This window comes from Antechinus flavipes, chromosome X (assembly GCF_016432865.1).
Source record: "Antechinus flavipes isolate AdamAnt ecotype Samford, QLD, Australia chromosome X, AdamAnt_v2, whole genome shotgun sequence".
Taxonomy (NCBI): Eukaryota; Metazoa; Chordata; class Mammalia; order Dasyuromorphia; family Dasyuridae; genus Antechinus; species Antechinus flavipes.
In genome coordinates, this window is record NC_067404.1 from 23,153,560 (window position 1) to 23,176,105 (window position 22,546).

At 39.3% G+C, this 22,546-nt stretch overlaps 1 protein-coding gene across 2 annotated transcripts in view; it reads right to left on the reverse strand.

Annotated features, from left to right (window-relative positions):
* The window catches only part of AFF2 (ALF transcription elongation factor 2), a 589,532-nt gene that overhangs the window by 75,210 nt on the left and 491,776 nt on the right, over positions 1-22,546 (reverse strand). For both annotated transcript variants that reach the window (XM_051968827.1, XM_051968826.1), the window contains exon 8: positions 10,837-10,874. In XM_051968827.1, the coding sequence (XP_051824787.1) occupies positions 10,837-10,874 (38 nt within the window). The remainder of the gene's footprint in view (positions 1-10,836; positions 10,875-22,546) is intronic.

The following is a 22,546-nucleotide window of genomic DNA, read 5'->3' on the forward strand; positions in this document are numbered from 1 at the left end:
AAGTACTAAGAGTTTGTGATCTGCCTCAGGCCATCCAGGCAAAGGCCAGGCTTGAATCGGTTTTTTCTCCATCAAGTCAAGTTGTCGCAAATACAAACCAAATACAAAGTCAACATAAAGTAATTTTGTGGGAGCATGGTCAGGAAAGGCCATGTGTAGGAGGTGGGGCAGTAAACAAATGTTAACTAGAGTATTGGATTTGGGAGATGGAAGATCTGGCTTTGAAACTTGCCTCCCACACTCAGCTAGTTGTAGAAGCTCTGTGCCTCAAGTAACTTCCTATGATTCCTGGACTAAGGCAAAAATGGTTATTATGTGGGTCGGTGGCGTGAGCGCCGTTACTGGCATCACCTTTCAAGACAAAATGACAGATGTGTCAGATCTGCAAAGAACATTCTAAAGATAAAGGAAGAAGGATGGATGTCGACACGAGATTCATTCATTCAAATAATTCAGAAGTCATAAAAATTTACAAGAAAAAGCATGGCACATGTCTATGGAAATAAGACTCCTTTTTACTATCTTTCCTTTTCTTTCTTTTTTTCTAGTAGGGTTAATATAGTAAGAGGCAGAGAGAAATGTGAAAGAAATGCATAAAATACTCTGAAGGAAAAACCAAACTCCAGATAGTCCGAATGCTAAAGGTACAATCATATAATTCCGTTTGCCATAAACTAATACTTGAAAAGCTTCATTTTCTCAGAGCATTGTTTTTAATAAATTGTGCCTGGCAAATATGGAAACTGTTTCAGTGGTGCCAGATGGCTTTCCCAGACTTGTTCAAGTCTAATTGCCAGACTCTGGGCCAACCAACACTGAAAAAGTTAAGGAAATAACATCTTCACTCTATTTAGTCTCTCGGGAATGTGCAGGCCATGCCTGCTAGTTCGTACCCAACACGGTAATGCCATCAGTTTTCAAGAGAATAATTTATTCAACCTCCAAGCCAAAAGAAACGTACCAAGGGATAGAAAAAGCAGAAGGTAGTTGTGAAAAAAATTAAAATATGCTGAAAACCAGTGAAAGCATCAGTGATGGGTTATCCAAGATTTTATGAGAAAGTGCTGGGATCCTTTGAGCCAACAGTGTTTACAGTTGCCACAATGAAAATTCTAATTTTGTGCTCTAATGAACACAAAACGACCCATACTCAACCTTGGCAAAACTTCTAATGACTGTGTAATTGAAGTGACTTTGTCATATTAAAGAGAACTCAGAAAATGGGAGGTGGATGCTAAGAGGTAAGAATGCAGGTCGGAATTCCATGAATATATGAGAGCCAAGCTTCCCCTTCTTTTCAAAGTAGGGGGCCATATTCACAAAGAGGAAGAAACCTAATTGAAAGCCAAAGCTCACTCCTATACAAGATGTTCCATGCTTTGGAAAAAGCAGTTATAGTGCTTTTATTTTAAAAATCAGAATAGATCATGTTACAAATTGCTTTTGTTCCCAGTTTCTCCCAACACGATACAGTTACTATATCTGATTTCTCCTCACAACACTTGGGATGTAGGAAAGGGAAAAGAGCATAATTTTCGGTTTAGATATGGGGTTACTTAGGCATAGAAAGTGTGTTCCCTGTTCAGTTTGTTAGAAAGTGATCTAGTGGCACGAACAAGATGAAATTTCAAGCCACATATATGACATATAGAGATCTATAGATGTTAGATACACATACCACATATTTCTGTGGTTAAAAAGCTTCGTATAACTGATGCACACTGCAAATTGTTTCTCTTTATTTCTTTCAGTTAAATTAAATTAACATGATGTATGGGGCAAATTTAAAAAAAAAGGAATTAGTAATCAGAACAAATGAAGCAGTCAGTACAGGCTTACATGTTCTCTCTGCCCTTTATCGTTAATTTGTTCTAAGCACCTAAGTAGGAATTTGCATGTCCTCCTGAGGGGTAAAGGGCTTCCAGAGCACTTCTTGGGAGAGAATGGCTCCAGTGAGGAGGCTGGACCAGAACCCTGTCCTCAGTTGCCTGAGAAGCTTGGGGGCTGGATGGCATTGGTCACTTGATTAGAGTTTATGCTGCTATTTTTCTCCTTTCATGCATAAACAAACCTCTTGATTTTACTCACCAACTCACCTGTCTTCTTGAATCAAATCAGTTTTTAGTGCCTCTCCTCAAGCCTCTGCTGTCAATGTCACCCCAAAGTCATCAGTGCCCACTGAGGTATGACTTTTCTAATGGGCTCTTCTTCCTCCCTCCCAGAAGCTAAATATATTCTGTTTACAATATGCTCAGTTTCCACTTGACAGGGTCAGGAAGCCAGTGTACATTTCTGAATTTGGGTTTTCTACTTAGCTGGACTGCCCTGTGCTGTCAAGATATCTCCATATTCCTTTTCTAATTAAAAAGGCTAACGAGCAGGAAATGTCTGATGGATGAGCCAGGGCTTACATCTGTAACATGAGAGTTTCACGACTTGAGTCTGAATGTACAAAAGGAAAAACAATTCTGCTGAAGCCTTTCTATAGTCACCATGAACTGCCCTTCTCCTATATTTCTGGATATTCCAGGCAACATCATGCAAATATGTCATCTGTTAGGCACTAGAAGGAAAAATATGGCAGAATGTCCCCTGTCATGATTATTAAAATATTTAATATTCATGTTCCGAAATGCCATTTGATTACTAACTTGTTATCCAAAAAGTCCTTGAAAATACTCCATTTAAATTCCCCTAATATGACTATGTTTTCTATCCTATCAGAAGGGTTGCTAGTAAATTTACTGCTTGAATGAACAGACAAATTGGGAGCTGTACAGTCCTGGGCACTAGGGCACTTCCAACCCAAACTGCTTTGTCCCTATCTAAAGTTTCCTCTGGAGTAGGTTTCTCTTCCAGAGGTGATTTTCCAATATAATCAGTCTCGATTATCACAAGCACAGGAGCAATCCCCGAGGGAGTATATCAGGCAATCCAACGCAGGGAAATGTTGTAGTAGGCAAAATTAAAGTTACAGCAATGTTATTATTTCTGGAAACATTCTCTCTCTCTCCTCCCCCGGCCTCTCCTTTTGTATATATCAATCTTAAATGACCAAATTTTCATTGATAATATGCTATTCCAGAAAAGTATGTGGAACAATATAGGGCTTTATTACTCTCCTGTGTTCAGGCAAGATTGACTGGCAATGCAAAAACCAAAATGAGGCACATATATTACAATGCAAACAGAAAAGGCAATAATCCCAGAAGATGTGGGTAAGAAAAAAAAAATCTGAGACAACCCCTCCCAAAAAGTTTGAGCCAAAAATAACCCCAACTTTTGCAATTTCCTGGCACTGGATTTTGTGTTACCCCCTCAATGCTGCTAGAATAAAAGGAACTTACAATGATCTTATATCATAGTTTTATAGAATGGACCTTAGAAGTCCATGGAGTCCAATCATTTCATTTCAGAGATGAAGAAAAGAGGTGAAATTTCTTGCCCCAAATCATAAAGATAGTAAATGACAGGCTTAACACTTGAACCCAGGTCTTTGGTTCCCAAATCTAGTGATCTTTTCCACTGTGCAACCATCTTCTTTCAATCAAATAACAAATACTTGCGCAGTATTTTTGTTCTCTAATGGGAGCAGCCTCTCTTCATGCAAGGCAAAAGTGAAGGAACAGATGCAGGGGAAGACATTTGAGTTCCCAGGTAATCACCTGATTTTTGTTTTTGGTAGAATTATGAGGCAGGATCTTTTTCTGAAAGTGGGAAAGGAGGCTTGAGAAGGGGTGAAGAGTTTTGTCAAGCTTACTGCAGCAAAGGGGAGAATTGATTAGTGAGATATAAGTTGGAGGGTCTAGTGGAGATTATCTAATAATTTTATAGAGGTATCAAACACAAGTCAGGAAATATCTAACAGGATAAGTTCAAACAAAATAAAACATAGATAATATTAATGTGTGGTTTTCTAAGTCAATATGTGGCCCGCAGGGATCCTTTGGTATTGTTTAGTGGTCCCCATATTTATTTGAGTTTGACACTCCTCGTGTAGAAGATGAACTAATTCACCAAGGAACTAATACTGAGAAGAGGAGAGATTGTAGTTAGTACATAATGAAGGGAGGAGGAGGAGAGGTCACACAGAGGACAAACAATAGGTTAGGGGCTATAAAGCAAAGGTAAAGATGGAATGGTAAAAAGCCTCGGATCACATAATGGTGGTTTGGCTGATGTCTAGATTCCCTAAGATGGTGTCATCCATATGGAAGATGCTGGAGCACTGGAACACATGTGGACATTCTATGCTGGCCTACCACTCGGTTGATAGTAGACTTTTCTCATGAGCTTTGTAGCTGGAATCTTCAGAATCTCGTAAATGGACTAAGTAGGCACCTGCTTGCATCTCAGAGTGAAGGACTTGGCTATGTCTGTTTTGTCAAAAATTTATAAATATTGCTTTATAATCCATCTTTAAGTCCAACTTGCAAAAATAAACGTCTTCAACATTGTTTTTGTTCTCTTAACTAAAATTTCCTAAGTTTTCATCAAAGCAACGGATTCCATATTTTTATAAGGGTATCGTATCAGTTCACTACTTCAAATTAAAGCAACTCCCCCCCCCCAAGGATTGACTTTCTGGATTTCTTGAAACGGGTTTGAAACATTACAGCAAATAGTCCACATCTAAGATTCCCTCCACTGATTCAAATCAGTTACTCATCTTTTAACTTCTAGTCTTAGTTGCCTGAATCTCTGAACAGTTAAGTGACTTGCTCATGATAACACAACTAGTTTTTGTGAAATGCAAGGCTTAAGTTCAGGTCTTCCTCATCTTGAGACCAGTCCTTTCCGATCGGAAACATTTAAAGAAAATTATGAGTATGTTTGTTGCATGTCAAATTGCACGAGAGGCGATGATAAATTTGAGAGCTGAGGTATCAGAAAAAGCTTGTGGGATTTACCCTTAATCTTTACCTTACTATGGTGGGGGGAAGAACAACATTAAAAAGGGGAACAGCTATGGTTGTCTGCTGTAGCCAAATCAATTTCCTTTCTTTAGAATTTCATATTTCCTGAGAATTTTTCTGAAAAGACATCTCTCGCAGTTAATGATATCATAGATCTGGCTGCCTTCCCACAGTGCTATCAATGAGGAGATCTCTGTTTTCATCCTGCTGATTAGCAAGGCATTTCTTTGAAAGCCAAAATGTTAATGCCCCTCTCAAAGTGTCTGTTTAACTGAGTCTGGGCAAATTAGAATAGAGGATTCTTGTGAGTAGAAATTGTTTCATTCATTTTGATTTGTGTCTCCATTGCCTAGTACTAAGTACCTGGCACATAGTGAATAGATGATTCATAAATATTTGTTGATTAATTAACTGATAAAAAGCTGGCTTCCTTTAAGTATAGAAGGGTCTCATTCAATCATGTGGCCTGATCTTGAGTGAGCTTAGCATAATTTGGCAGTGCGCTAGGGAGTGACCTGACTGAAAACTTACTTCTCAGTGAAGACTAATTCTGTTCTCTATGACTCCTTAAGTGCTTAAATCCTTGACGCTAGGGCTGGGTATGGAGAGCGAAGTGAGATAGAGAGATAAATAGGTAGGTAGGGAGTTAAGCCTATGCATCTTATATCTCCTATATAAGTAAAAACACATGATTTTAAAGTGGTGAACCTAGAGATATTATCGAAAGCGATGAGATAAATCAAATGAAGAAATACAACAAACTTTGGGTCAGGGTAAGAGATACTTAAGGGTAAGTATCTTACAGGGTAAGAGATACTTAACATTTGGCTGAGTAAACGACCAAGTCACTTCATCTCTTTGGGTCTCAGTTTCCTAATCTACCAAATTAAGGAGTGGATCTAGATGGCTTCTAAAAGCCCTTCCTTGCCTGCCATTCTTTCTCTCTACTTCCATCTTCAATCTCTACCATTCTATTAAGAAGGGGAAGCCTTCTTTCAAAGTTAAACCTGGCCAGCATTCCAGTTTCCAGTAGTTATGGAGGTCAGATTATATTTCATTCTGGATGACTTTTAATTTGGAAGAAAAGCTTGTCTTAGCTGAGAAAACTATCACCACCACCATTTTTGGTCAAATAGGTGATAAAAGTATCGTTAGGGATAGAAAAGATGTTTATAGGCAATTTGTTAGAGTTTTGTGAATAGTGGCAAAGGGGGCTGGAGCCACTTGCATCCAAGTATTAATTGTCTTGACAACATTCTAATAAGTACTATTTATTTTTTATGAAACCAAATGGAGAAAGTTCACATTGCTTTAAAAAGCCAGACAAGATGAGACACTCAGGATCGTAGAGGGGAAAAGCCAACTTAACAGCTAGAATCAATAAAAACAATTCTATGTCCCAAGTTAGGGATTTCCTTTAATCATATCCCCTTCTCTCTCCAAGAATTGGGTTTGAATGGGGAGTCCAAGTTTAAAGAGATTGAATCTATACGTAACATGGCAGTCATGTCTCATGAAAAACAATCACACCTCAAATCTCTTCTTAGCAACAGAGATTATTTTGGAATATAAGATATGAAAAACAAAACACAAACTTTTTTTTCCCAGAGATGCAAGCTTTTAAAAAGACAATTTTCTAGCATTTTAACAAAACCTTTTTATGTATAAAGGAGAGTGAGCCATTGGGGCCCCTCTATCTATAATATCTATGGGCTTCAAAAAATCCCCTTTCTTGCCTGGTGCCTTTTTGTATGCTACTTTATTTTCTCTTTTGAATCACTGGAGTTAAGAGCTGGAAAGGACCTCAGCATCTTAATACCTTTCAAAGAAACAGAGGGTCAAAGAGATGAGGTAATCTGCCCAATTTGCTCCCAAGTAGCTGAGGTAGATAGGATTTTGACTCGGTCACTCTGACTACAACTATACTATCCTTGTTATCCTATGTTATCTGCATGAGTATATTAGCATAGTAGCCTCTGCTAATGAGCTTCCTGTACCCTAGTCATTTTAGTGCTGCCACATGCTTTTCATCGAGGTTATAACAGAATAATGTGGAAGGTGAGGAATAAAATTCAAAAAATAAAAAATTCTACTTATCCATTTAAACTCATTTATGTTAACACAAACTTTTTACATTAGTTTAAACACAACTTCAGACAATTCCCCCCAAAAGGCTAGTCGCCCATATAATTTGAGTAGATCAGTTACCTCCTCGATTGTGGAAGCTCAGGGTTGAAAGGGACCTTAGGGAACATGTAACACAATGAACTCCCTTATGGAGGGATATTGACAACAACCTACTATTTGCCCGCTGTGAGAATTCACATGAAGGTTCTCTCTATGTGATATGGAAATCAAATTATTTTCATGGAAAGAAATGAAATCGACTTTGAAGACTTTCTAGCACTCCTAAGTTCTTCTACACCATCACTGAACCAGAGCATTGTACGTGAAAGAAAGTCACTGTTTTTAGAAGCAAATGAGAGTTTTCGAAGTTGAATGAGTCCAGATGTGAGGTTGGGAAAGATGAAGAATATGTCGGTAAAGTACAAAAACAAGGAACAATATGATACTCATGACAACTGAAGATATTTCTGTTTTTTGGTAAAAGATGTCGAACTCACTTCAAATCAACTCAACCGATTGGAGCAGGGCTTTTAGAGAAAAGCAAGTCACCTTTGCAGAAGTGCACTAGCAGATAAGGCTTAATAGCAGAAATGTATCTTTTAGCATCTTGGCTAGGTCCCTATAGCAGAAGAAATCACTAATCTGTCAGGCCTTGTTTTCTCAATGGAAGCTACCGATAATATGAGAAGTGCGGAATGTTAAAATTCAAGCAAAATTCTCTTTGATATTTTAAGAATCAGGGATGCTGTGACATGAAAATTGGGGCTGAATTCTGAAACAAGTAAAATTCCTATGCATTTCCAAAGACCTTGGGAAGCAATTATGCTTAAGGTTATACATATATACCGTTTTGATTTTTGCCCCCTGAAAGAATATTAAATGTTCCAGGGTCAAATCCTTAGCACAGATACATTCTATGTCTACCTTTGCTACATCTATATGTATGTATAGGTATAAACATACCTAAACATTACTTTAAACAGACAACCACATGTTGAATGATCACCTAAGGTTAAGGAGAGAAGCTGAAATTAAAGATACTGCAAATAGAATGGATCATGGAGGTGGGAAAAGGCAGCCTTTCCTGGCATGTCAAACACACACCAAAAGAGTGGGAGCAGAGTCTTTGGGCAGCCATTGGGCTACTTTGAAATTAACCCTTGGTGAAATGACAACTTAAATGAATAAGAGCCTTTGTACTGGCTGCATCAGCGTGTAACAAGGCTAACTAACAACTAACACACGCTATATATTCCTTGCTAAAGATAATCCCACAGATGCTGCAATGTACCCTGGCTTTAGACCTAGTGAGAGTCCTCAGTTGCTTGCTTATAAGATATTTCCTTCCTCAAACTAGGTCAATAAAAATATCTTTTATCAAGTAGGATTTCATAAGCACAATGCCGAGTGGTCAATAAATCCTCTTTAGTCGCTTTGCTGGTTTTTAATGGATGCAAAGAGAATGGGCTAAGAAAGTAAACCGAGGCTGTCAAGGAGTAATTCACATCTATTGCCCTTTCCTAATCTAGTGACAGTACTTAATACAAATACATATTTGCGATATTCACTGATCTGCATGCCAGTTTCCCATTGGAGCCAGACAATCTCTGCTTCTCCAGTGCCAGATACAAACATTCAACATTGCATATTCAAAGAAAGAGACCCCCGGAGACCTAGGAGGGATCCTTTGCTCTGAGAATGAGCATTGCAAAGCCACTAGCTAGGAGCACACTCATGAAACTAAATGATAAGTATGAAGGGAGAAGACTTTGGGGCTGTGATCAGTCACCTGCTATCTTCTTGGGTGGGAGGCAGGCCCTCACTAGGATAAGCCCCTTCCACTTGTGGGTTGGACTCAAATTAAGTTGAGCGAGAGGGCTGGATCACCCTTCTAAAACCGATAATGCCTTCTTCTGGAGGAGGTCCACATTCTTTGGAAGGGGCCAAATCTAGTTATAGTTGTAGCCTGAGAGACATACTTGCAGAGGGCCAAGGTACTTGTAATTGCTGAGTTTGTTTCAGGGCCACCTATAATAGCACAGAAAGTAGAAGTAGTGCTTAATCTGGCCTCTAGAACTTTTCTTGCCATAAGCATCAGTGGTGATATGAGACCAACTACTTGGAGACTAAGAGAATCTGTTAATCACCAACAAAACATCAAGGATTTTCACTTGCTGTCAAGTTGGACCCATGTAGTCATAACTTACTTCCAGGGCTCAGGTATCTTATGATTCTCTGATGGAAAGGCTTAAATGGTGAGTTGCTGACATGAACCCAAGCACAAGAGAGTGTAAAGCCCCATTGAGTTCAATAGCTTTTAAAATTGGAGGACAATCCCAAACTCCCAGAAGCTGGTTGTGACTTGGGTCTGTTACCGAGCAGATTTTAAAACCAACTAAGGCATTCAAAAAATCTCAAAAACTCTACATTATATTATTGATCCTTCGGGCAATTCCCATCGCACTGTGTGGCTTCCCCCACACCTAACCCCCAATCTATTTTTTTTCCTCCTTGTTATAGTCCTGAACTTGCTGGATACTCTATGGAATCTTTCTCACGAATAAATACGGTCATTAAAAACATATGCTTATTTGTAGAAATCATTTTTAGCAATAAGTGAAAAGAAAATTTCTGCCATTTTCAGTGTAGATTTGGAGAGTTCTACATGAAAAAAATGGTCAGGCATTGAGGCTCTCCTGGGATCTATAGTGGCTCTGGGCTCTGCAGGAGTTTCAATTGCAATGGGAATAGATTTGTCTCTGGCTCACACTCTCATGATGGAGGGTTCAGTTGGGAGATGGCCAGTCAGGGCTAGTGGCACACTGTGATGGTGGGAAAGCGGAACACTAACGAGCTCACCCAGAGATTGACCTCATTAGTGCCATGCTCCAAACCACTGAGCTAACTGACCACAGGACTACAGTACTGACCCTCTCCTCTCTGTGATGTGCAACTCCTGGGGACATGCTATTGCTCGAGATGTATTAACACAGTAACTAGACTGGTTCCTTCCTTTGGAAATTTAACAGCTTTCTGAATTTGTCCAATGTAGGAACATTGAAATCAGATGCCACATCAAATGACTAATGCTCAAGCATCTCTTTGACTGAAAAAACCTTTCTTCTGGAGATACAGACCAGATGTCTAGAAAGTACTATAATGAAATGAGCGGTATGCTGCCGCCTTCCAACTGAACAATATTTCAGAAAATGCCCTGAAATTGGCCCCGGCTAGCTCACCTTTCAGAAATCAGCAGCACAAAAAGAAAAAGAGAATTTTCTGAGCTTTTCATCACGAGAGCAGAGAGGCCTAGGCACATAAGAGGTAGGTGCAAAACATTCCCACGTGGCCAGAAAGCATTTGGCACACTTTCAGTGATTTCCCTCTCTGTCAGATCTTTCTAAGGCTTGCAATTAAAAATGTAATCTTTTTAGCATGTGCAAAGCCCACAAGGCCAGAAGTACTATTTGTCTAAAATGATTATAATATTATTTGGCAGCTATTCATAGAATGCACATATTAATTTATGTAAACTGGGCACAACTTAGGGCATTTGCTCATCAGGGATATGGGGAAAACCGAAGCAGGCCCCTGCTGATTAAGAGAATTTTTTATGGCCACAATTCAGGATTAAATCAAACTCCAGTGCCTCCCTGCCTGCCTGCCTTCCCTCCCCCCCTCTCTCTCCCTCTCTTCCTCTCTTCCTCCCTCCCTCCCTCACACACACAATTATTTTTCTTTTCATGGACAGCATTAAAGTTGAAATATCCAACTGATATCAAAAGGAACTTACTTTGAAGGAATGTCCGTGGCTTTTGCCTTTTCGATGTCCTGTGAATGAAAGAAAAAATGAAATTAAGCAACATTAATAGGTATAATCTTCTAAATGATTGCCAAGATAATCTATGATATCAGAACGCTTCCCAGCACCATACTAAGTAAACCGAAGCAGGCTGCCTTGGGAAACTAGAGCTGGAGACAAAAAACAAATTCATCTCTTCAAGGGAATGTTGTCACCTGTGCCAGGTCTGCTTCCAGACGCTGACGTGACAGCACATGGCTGCAATCTTGAATTCAGCAGGAATCTCACAAGTGCAAAGTGAAAAATACTACTTAGATTGTAATCTTTCTCATGTGCATTTCTTCATTCTAGCGTCTATGAATGTGACTTTTAAAAAATAGGGGCAAGAGGCTGCTCACACAGAATCCTTCTTGCATTTTGAGGTAGGTGACATGAATCCACTAAACCGAACATCATCACAGATCCCTCCTGTGACCACCAATCACAACCCCCCACCCCGTGACTTGGTCCAAAGGAAATTCGTTGCCAAATTGTTTTTTATCGGCTAACACCACAAAAGGGCAAAGGATGGCCAAAAGCTCAGCTCAATTTATACTCGTGAAACCTTTGAGAAAACAGAGCTTGAATCATCTAAATGAGTCAATCTCTGGGCCTCTTGGCCTGTACCAGCTTGGACATGGAGCCTGGGTTCCAGTTTATTGCTGAATCCATTGATTTGTGTACAGTCCATTTATCATTCATGAAAAGAGGTAGTGATCTTCACAGTATATTAGAAGAAACAACTCAGATCATCTGTCAACGGCCCTCTTATTTCTGTTTCCCTCTCCACAGGGATTTCATCTCCTTCGATTCTTGTTGAATTAAAATGTTGCTAAGCAACACAGCTGGGGGCACTGATGGTAGAATGGTTACAGTCTACCAAAGTGTTTAAACACCTGGAGGTTTTTAGGGATGATTTCCCCTCCCCCCACCTCTATAGCATAATTACGGCATCAGAAACAAACTCAGAGATTTCTAGAATGCATTTAAGCTAAATAAATCATAGTAATAGAAAGGGGAGTTGAAAAAGGGAGGAGAAAATAAAGCTGTGTCCTTTTCTGGTGTCCGAGTAGCAGTATTAGTTTCATAAAGACTTTGCAGGAGAGGGAAGGGATATGGAGAAGGGAGATGAGGAATGTAGGGAAGACCAGAGACATGGAGGAAAAAAGTAAATTTGTAACAGGAATTGTATTGTATGCAATAGAACATTAGAATATGGAATATGCATGCTTGTTGAATAACTTCATCCTTCTGAACCTAATTTCAAACTGCCATATTTTGATTTTGGAATCCCACTTCTGGTCTGATGAAACTTAGATTCTGTTGCTAAAGAAAAAAAATATCAGTTATTCTTGGACTAGGCTAGAAGTCAAGAACTGTATGTCAATCATTTGTCGGAGTCTGAAATTTGACATTGCTAAAATGGCAAGAAGGCAAGCCGAAGATCTAACAGGCTAAAAACAAAGAAACAGACCTCTCGTTGGCTCTTGTAACACCTGAAACTTAGTGACATAATCATGGTGGAGAAGGAATCGCTAATTCACATTGCTTCTCAAAGTATGTATTTCTGCTATTGGAGTTGATCTTCCAGATCTGCCAAATGATGATAGCAAAGGAAGAGCAGGATACTGGGCAACAAATCCATCAGTCTGTTCATGCTCTAAAGCTTTTCCACCCATCCGCAGGCCTCCTTTCTCTCACGTGCTGATCCTGCTTAGAGGGAAATGCTTTGGGGTAGCAGGCCACAGAAAGATAATTGGGGAAGCACTGAGACCAAACCTGTCCTAGCTCCTCAAAATTGTGAAAGCAGCTGGCTTTTCCTCATTTTTTTATTTCCAACAATTCAGGTTACTAAAATGGCACTAGGTTCAGGAGTGTGTTCCATTTCTTTTAGAACAGAGCGACTGCATCATTGTGAGTATGCACAGTGACAGTAGAGGGGGTAGAGCAAGAAATCAAAGAGGGGCCAGTGAAGAACTGGGGCTTTGATTAAGAAATGTATCATTTGAAAATGCTATCTGTGCATCAAGCCAGCCAATTTGAGCTAATTATTTCCCTATGATCGGGAGGAATACAATTGTGTTTTGGGCAGGTCCCTTTGAAATGTAGTCTTTTATAAAATCATTACAGGAAAATATTTCCTTCACATGACGGTTTTTTTCCTGGGTTGCTATTGACTCAGATTGTCTCAGTCAAGTCATTCCCTTTGCTTTAGTAATTAACTTTTCATCGGTTTGAAATTCACAGCTCGAGTCAGAGGTGTTTCGAACTGTTCTTCTCAAATCTCTCTCTGCCCATCCCTTTTATCCTCATGAAAAAGAACAACTGTACTGAGTTCATCCAGCATGCAGTTAGCTTCTGCCCTCGTTTAAAAATACTTGATTTGATATCTTTTGTTTTTACAATGCTTAGATGACTCCCTGTATTTCTTCCTCTCAGAGAGAGATAACAAAGGATTTTTAAAAAGAAAATAATGCAGTAAAATCCTTTCTCTCTCTCTCTCTCTCTCTCTCTCTCTCTCTCTCTCTCTCTCTCTCTCTCTCACACACACACACACACACACACACACACACACACACACACACACACACCCCTACACACCTTTTGCTATTATGTTCCATGGAGAAGGGTGGGGTGGGGAGGGAGAAGGAGAGGATAGTTTCTTCTCATTTTCTGTGCTTTGGGACCAAGTTCATTAACTGGTATCTCACAACATTCAGTTTTGACTGTTTTCTGGTATTCCTTCCAGTTCCATTATTGTAGTCATTGTCTGTATTATTTCCCTGTCTCTGTTTACTTCTGTTTTCATCAGTTCATATTTAAGTCTTTCCATGCTTCTCTAGATTCAGCATATTTCTTGTTTCTTATAGCATCATCTTATTACATTACATTCCCATATCAGTTTGTTTGGCCAGATGAATACCTATTTAAGATTCAAGTTGCTTATTACTACCAAGTGCTACTATAAATATTTTGGCGAGTGTGAGACTTTCTTTTTGACAGTGATTTGCTTGGAGTATACATCTAGCAGTGAGATCTCTAAGCCAAAGAGGAGGGACATTTATGGTACTTTCTTAAGATAATTCCAAGTTGCTTTGAGAGTAGTTTTCCTAATTCACAGCTCCACCAACAATGCATTAGTGTGCTTGTATTTATACCACCCATCCAATACTATTCTCATCTTTTATTATTTTTGCCAATTTTATATTCATGAGGAGATACCTTAGCATTGTTTGGATCTGGATTTCTCTTACCATTAGTGACCTGGGGCATTCTTTCTTACAGTTGTTAATAACTTGCACTTCTTTTGAGATGTCTCATATTTTTAAAGAGTTAAGTGACTGCACAAATGTGAATGAAAATCTTTTTCTTAAATAGATTATTTTTGTATGATTTTTATGTGGCCTTAAATGGCCAAAACCTTTCTGTTGAAATGTAAAGATGAGGAGATTCGCTTTCCAAAAGGACGGGTATTGAGCAGACAATTCCACACGGCAGATACGTGACCCAGGATGGGAGAGAGATCACCAATAAATGAAATGATGTGCTATAGCATTGTGTGGTTCAATAAAAAGGGGACATATTGGGAATGCAGCTAATTGTGAGTTTAAAAACATGCATTACAGTAATTTAAACAGATTGGAAAATGTAGGTGAGGTAATTATGCTGCTTTAATTTGTAATTTCTGAGTTTTGGTAACTTCTATCCTCCTTATAGAAAATGTCGAGTGACTCTCCTACAAGGGAGGTGTTCTCTACTGTTGAAAAAAAGTCCCAACCACATCAATGTACTAAATAATTCTCCTAAAATTATACTTAAACTGGATAAACTAAAGCTCAAGGATAAGACTGCATTAGAGAAGGACATGAAATGGGGAAGAAGCTACAAATTGCGTGTTTTCTTTATGAGTTTGAGCATGTATATATGTATGATCAAATAAAATATACCAGATTATGAAACATACCGAAAGATCACAGATATGTGAAATGATGATGAATCTAAAGTGATAGTTACTTCAAGGAGAAATACAAGCATCTCCCCTTATTCTCCATATCAATATTCACTTTACAATGACCATGTCTCTGACAGCTCCTCCTTGTGGTAAGTCTTCCTCTTATTTTACAGCTAGATGGCATGATGGATAAAGAGTGCTGGGTCTGGAGTTAGGAAGACCTAAGTTCAAATTTTGGCACATAGCAAGTGCTTAATAAATGCTTGTTTCCTTCCATTTCACTACTTAGCTCAGGAGGGAGTAAATTCCCAAACTCAAATGCACTTCCCTTCACATGTCTGCCTGGGAAATTCTCCGCTTTCCTTAAAACCCAGCTCAGGAGCTACCTCTTCCATGAGGTCTTCACTAGTATTTAGTGATTAGTTGCCTAGTTATTCTTAAGTCAATGATCTCTGCTTCCTCATGTTTTTAGGAGATTTTTGTCAGGCCCTCCTATGTTGGTTCTCATTAAATACTTATTTGTGCATGGGCTTTATCCCTCTTGTTTGTAGATTCGCAGTCCTTGTTCTGAGTCTACGCCATGTTTCATCTTGTGTACACAGCACTGTTGATAGTGCCTCACAAATCTTAGTGCTGAAGACATGTGTACTGAGCTCTGTAGAATTAACCCTTCCTTAGTTCTCAGGCTTCTCTTATTACCAAGGGCAGCGATAAGGGAACACTAGGATCCATACCTTCTCATGAGCTCATCACAAATTCCTAGATCATGTAATTCACAGCCACTGAGAAGATCCTTACCAGCACAATGCACCAATGGACAATCTATTCATAGACATAGGCTATCAACAAATCTATAGTGCTGGGCCCTACGCTAAGCATGAAGATACAAAGACAAAATTAAATGACCCTCACTTCCTAGGAGCTGACATTTTATTGTGAGATATTCCGATGATGCATATAAAGTAGCTACAAGGTAACCTTAGAAGGTATGAGCAGGTTGGAAAGGAAACCAGGAAATACCTCCTTTAGCAAGCAGGGGAGAAAAGAAAGAGCATTATAGGAATTGGGGATGACCAGTGAAAAGACAGGATGATGAAGATGGAAGATAGATATATAGGGAAGAGCAAGAACAGTTCTGAGCTACACTATAAAATGTATGAAAGGGTAATAATGGAAAGCTTGTGAAGGGCTTTAAGAATTCCAAATGGAGGAATTTATATTATATTATATTACAGAGATAATAGGAGCCACTGAAGCTTATTGAGAAGGAGAGTGACAAGGTTAGATGTGTACTTTAAGGATATTACTTTAGCAGTTGCCTGGAGGATAGACAGGTGAAGGGAGAAGAGATAGTGTCAATACAGAAGCAACAAAATCTGGTGACCGATTGCATACTGGGGGTGGGGATGGTGAGGGAGGGTAAAAAGTCAAGAATGGCTCCCAGACTGCAAACGAGGGTGACTGGAAGGATGGTAGTATCCTTGACAGAAAGAGGAAAGTATGGCAAAAGAGAGGATTGGAATGTGGATCTGCTTTGAAATGCTGAGTTTGAGATGTCTACTGGATGTCCAGTTGGAAACATCTAACAAACATTTGTGGATGTTGGATTAAAAGCTCAGTGGAAAGAGTAGAGATGGATATCTAGATCGGAGAAAGATTTCTGTAGAAATGATAATTGAACACATCCAAAAGATGAGATCATCAATTACAAATATAGAGGAAAAAAAAAGAAGGCAACCCAGGACAGAGTCTAATAACACTGTCATGGAACACAAGGGCACGAGCAGATCGCTCCAGTATTAGACGAGAATCTTCCCTCCAAAGGAACCCATTCATGACTATTCTTTGGGTTTAGTCACCCAATTCTGAACCCCAACACACTAACCTATAGCGTGCTACATCTTCTCCATTAGGATAGCGTTCTGCCTGAAATCCTGTTGTAAAAAAAGTTAATAGAAAATCCAGCCATGACAATTTCCTGAGAATGATCGGTCTCTTTCCTGAGTGAAAGAAGGAAACAGAGGTAGACTGGCAGGGCCCACTAATGACGGATTCCAGATTTTCTACCTGTGTGTTTACTTCTCTTTATGGTCTTCAGGTTGTTCATCTTTAAACTGAGAAGGCTGGAGTAGATGATCTCTGTCATCCTTGTCTGATTGAAATCCTATGATCTTGATGGGTACAATTGCAAACACAGAATAGGACTTGAGTCACACTTCATTACACCAACCATAAAACTACCCAGCCTTCACAGACAAAACCAATGACAGCAGCAGCAACATCTCCTGTCCAATGAATCTCATTGACTGCATGCCCACCAGATTCTTCTAATCATCAAGGCACTTGAAAATTTAATCTATAACTATGGGAACTTTATCAGGTTAATTTTAAAGGTAGTCGAAGCTTACCTAATAATCCTCTGATTTCTTAAGTGGGAGCCTAATACATCAGATAGATGACCTCTATAAAATTTCAATAGTGGTTTAGGATCTTAAGAATTAATCCCTGTTTATATCTAGATTTAATGAATTACCCATCTCTCCCCTTCTGGGAGATTCAATTTCATTCTTTTGCAAAATTACAAAAATACTCAAAGGAAATAACTATGTTTTCTTTGTGGTAAGATTATCAAGGTGAGTGCTGAGATGGCCTGGAGAGATTCTAAATCCTGAACTTATTTCACAAGTCAGTTTGTTTGGGTATTGCTTTTTTTCCCCTAGACATAATATTACTCTTGTCAGTCACACATAAAATGTGATTTTTTAATTATCATTCTTTTATATACATCCCTTATATTTTCTCTCTACAAATATTTGACATCATGCTACTTATATTACTTTATTAGACAAATGTGCCACGCTTTGCAGTGGCCAAAGCCCTTTAAGAGATATCTCATCAGAATGTATGCATAAGCTATGTCTACACAGCACTGCCTAACTGGGTAAAATGGGAAAGGATTAGGCGCCTAGATGTTTCCATGGAGCTCGATTGTTCTCCCTCCACTTGACTGCTCTGGTGGCAGGGAGACGCGGCTATACTATAACCTAGGGGGCTCTATTGGCAAATTGCATTGATCTACTATTGCAGGAGAAAAACCTGAAATGAACTAGTTCATTACTAAATGACCTCATCATTGATATATTTGAATGTACCATAATCAATAACTATAGAATGGGTTAACTCACTTAGGCAGATACATACCTAGTTTTATTGTTTTACTGAGCATGAAGGTGGGAACTGGCACAAAATGGCTTTTCTGTTCTGTGATTTGACTGGTTTTACTTTGCTACACACAGGCTGTCTACATGAAGCCAGAACAAGAGGATGAAACAGGACAAATTCAGTCCATTATCCATGCAGATATTCAGATGATTGAGAGTTTTGTTTCTTTTTATTCACAGAAATCGTCTGACTTAGTAGGACAGCCACAGTCTGCAGAAAGATTCCTATTAAAATGTTCCTTTCCTTTCCTGCCTAAAAAGGAGTCGGTGCTTACCTTGTTCTAACATTGAGTCTAAATATAATAAAGAAGTGTTCTTTTTTGTTTTCATGTGCACTTAAATAGCAGAAAATTCAGTAGGAATTTTTTAACCAGCAGGTCCAAAGCTAACGTGATAATTCCCAAATGCTTACATTTCATTAAACACTGTTCTCTCTCAATCTACTGTTCTGCTGGAAATAAATACCTTTAGAGACATCTGTTTGTCAGTTGATCATATTCTTTAAGCTTAGAGTTTCTGTTTATAACTCACTGGCAAATGTATTAATGGCTTTTGTTAAGAAGCCTCTTTCAGTCACAAAAAGTTCTGTTCCCACTAATATTCGCGAGTGGAATAATTAGAAATTGAGCAGGCAAAGCTTATTAGTATTTACTTGGGGCATTTCTGCCCTCCATCAAAACTCTGCCATTTGGGCATTGTATGGACCAGTTATTGAAGAACAGGAAACTCTCTAGATTTCTGGGTTCTTCCCTAGTCCTAAGGCAGCTCAGGCCCCAGTCCCATCTCTTGTTCACAGCTGCTGAGAAGGGTGTCTCCTTCCTCACTTTGAGAAAACAGGAAGTGAATGATGTTCAAGTCAGCACACTCATGGGGACAAATAAGCTTCTGTCGGGTCATATTCGAAGAACTGAAATCCTCAAGCAGCCTACGGCCTCAAATTTCCCTCAGGTTCCACGAGAGGAACTCACAAGGTCAGTGTTTTGCTTCATACCAAAGTTCATGTAAACAAGGGTCAGGGTCTGCATAATTTACTTAGATCCAATTCTGGCACTTTTTCTAGACCTAAAAATACTTTCTTTTGCTCACAATAAATAGACTTGGCAGTTTAACAAAGAGTTATATTCTATTTTCTTTTCAGAAACTACTTGAAATGAGAGGTGGCGAGTCCTTGTTTTTTTGCAGGTTGCCTCCTGCCCTTACTAATAGGCTGGGTACGTTTAAGGAATAGGCTACATTAGGCTTCAGGTGTAAACCCAAATCCTAATCCCCCAGCTCTTAAACTCCAAATGCAAACAATATATCATGTCAAATCACTAAAAGACTTATGCCAATAGAGAAACTACAATCTCTTGGGTTTCATGGTAAACAATGACACAGATTGTACAGATTTATTTTGCACATATTTATATTTGTTTTAGTCAAGGCATAGTGGTTTACTTAAAACAGATATAACACTTGACAATGTCAAATGAACTTGGCTCCGTTATGAAATATAGGCTTAAAATTTAAACATGTTGGAGCAATGTGGTCTAATTTATTGAGAGCTGCTAATGCTCTATATTTATTTTGTATTTACTTATTAGTATTCATTTTTTATAAAACTGTGAGTTCCTAATTTTTTCTACCTCCCAACTCTCCTCCCCAAGATAGCAAGCAATCTGATATAGGTTATACATGTGCAATCATGGAAACATATTTCCACGTTAGAAATGACCTATATTTAAAGGATCCCATCTAAAACAGTGTGTCCTAATCTAATTTGGCCACAGATCAATCTTTGGCTTGGCTTTGACGTGAATACTAGTCCATGGGAACTTGGGGATATATTTGCAGTCCTGTAGAATGGGTACCAGTTGCCTGTGTAGCCTTCATATTAAAAGGCTATTTTTTGCATTACAATGCCCTTTGCTACATGTAAATAGCACCAATTTATTTTTAAAGCTGCACCTCTGTCTCTACTAGGGGTTACATAAATGACAATTAAAAAGAAGAGTAACTACTTTAAGTTAACTGTTGTTCCCTTTTGTGGATTTTAGCCAGCTGATGGTTTTTAGCTCTGCCACCTTGAGCTATGATTCATGGTTATACATGTGTGTGTATTCATGTATAGTCCCTTATATGCATATCATAAGTCAAAACATTTGGTACTAAAAAGAGATTTAATTACAATGGAAAAATTCAGCATGTAGGCTTCTAAACAGTGAAATAGTTGCCTAGAGCGTATTAAAAATCACATCATACGAGCCCTAAGCATTTCCTTATTAATCTAGTCTCTGTGTTAATAAAGCACAATGGCATACCCAATCTGGGGAATATAAAGGCCAATGTTATTCTATTAACCTTATATGTTATCCTATTCACTTTCCTGTTATTAATGAATAAATTAAAATTTCCTCTCTTATTATCTAATTGCTGGATAATTTCAAAAGTACAACGTGAGACTTTTCTTTGGCCAGTCTTCAAGTGGCCCCATTCTGCTGAGATTTCAATGGGTGCCAGTGACCAAAAAACTGTTTACATTCAGACTTTACCCAAGTTATTTGGCGATGAGTTTAATCTTAAGCCTTGTGATTTTTCTATAACTTTGACAAGCTGACCCCTCTCACTGTGTGCTATTACAGAAGAGCTGTTGGGTGGATAAAGTCAATGGACATTTAGAGAAACCTTGGAGAGGAACAATGTGTATAGCAAAAGAGAGGCTCACTGTGCCTACTAACTGGGAATAACCATAGCTGCAAAGTCAATACACTGTCAGAATGAATGCATGCAGTTGTGGTGGATTAACTTTTCAAAGTGGAGGATGGAATTCTGGGTAAATGGGCTTGTATCTTGGACTTTTTTCCCCTAGACTATAGGGTTAAGCTAGAAGTTATGCACACCAGAGGTAAGTGAAACACTGTTTTGTACTCACTACAATTTACTCTATCTTTTATCAGTGGCTCTAGTTTGGGGGCAATCTGACAAGGCCGTCCAAGTAGGTTGTCTCTCCTGCTCTTTCATTTACTTGAACCCCTTTTTGATGCCTTTAGTCCTTCCAGTGACCTCAGGGAAATTCTGGTGCCCAACCAAGCCCAGTCCCTCCTTTGGCAGTCCCCCCATGCATTGGGGCAATCCTTTCTCTTTCCCTCCTACAGCTTTTCTTTCATCGACCAACTTTAAACATGAGAAATTTCTTTTAATCTTCCCTCACCAAATGCTTTGTAAGTTCACCACACGAGACACAGGAGGAAGAATCGCCCTACACTATCTCAATTTTGTTGTTGCTGCAGCTTCTCGGGAATCCGTTTTGCATGCAGGTATCTGGTATTACTCTGGATTCAAATCCAACTGGTTTGTATGTGTGAAATCATCAGATCAACACATGTAAAAGCAAGTTGGGAAATAAAGGGGAAGAGCACAAAAGACATTTCCTCTTGTAAAGGACTATAAATAGGGACTTCCGGTTAAGATGGCGGAGAGGAGGCTCACAGTTGCATAAGCTCTGCGCTTTCTCTCACTATCCACTTCATTACAAGCCTCTGAATCAATGCTTGACTGAAAAAAACCCACAAATAGTTACCAAGAGAAGCCATCCTTGAGATCCGCCAAGAAAGGTCTGTCTTTACTGGAGGGCTGGGGCGGTTTTAGATCGGGCGCAGGTGGCGGGCAGCGGCAGTGAGGGCACAGGAGCAGACTGGAGAGGGGGTGGGGAGTGATCGTAGCCGTCTCTGCGGGGAGAGCTTCACTACAGGTTTGGAACCTGCAGCAAGTCAGCAGCCCAGCAGAGAAGCTCAAAACACCGGGGCTGAAGAATACAACCCCAAACAGCTGGAGTCTCTCAGGACCTGGCCGCCCCCCCCTTCCCCCCCCTCAGTGACTCAGCACACTTGGGATCTCAGAGCGCAGGCGCAGCACAGTCCTGCTAGTGCCTCACTGCTGCCCCCTGCAGTCTGTAGAGGAAGCTCGATAACACACCCAGCCCCTCCCCCAAAGAAAGACTCCAGTTTTTTCTGTTTTTCTTTGGTAGTTTGTCTCTGATTAATAGACAGAATGAGCAAGAAGCTGAAGAGGACTTTAACCCTTGACAGCTTCTACACAGATAGAGAGCAGACTCTAAATCCTGAGGAGACTAAAAACAGGCAGTCCCCAGGTGATTCCCCAAAGGAGGAGATCGTCTGTTCCTCAGCACAGATGAACCTCATAGAAGTGATTAAAAAGGCTCTCACAAGGGAGCTAGAAGAAAAATGGGAAAAGAGCCTGGAGAAGTCAGTTAAAGAGAGAGTGGATAAAGAAGTAAAATCCTTGAAAAATAGGATTAGTGAACTGGAAACAGAAAACAGCTCTCTAAAAAACAAAATTGGCGAAATGGAAAAAAATTCCACAGAACAAAAGAACTCAATTGGACAATTAGAAAAAGATTTTAAAAAAGTGAGTGAAGAGAATACTTCACTGAAAATCAGAATTGAACAAGTGGAATTGAATGACTCGAGGAGACAAGAAGAATCAGTCA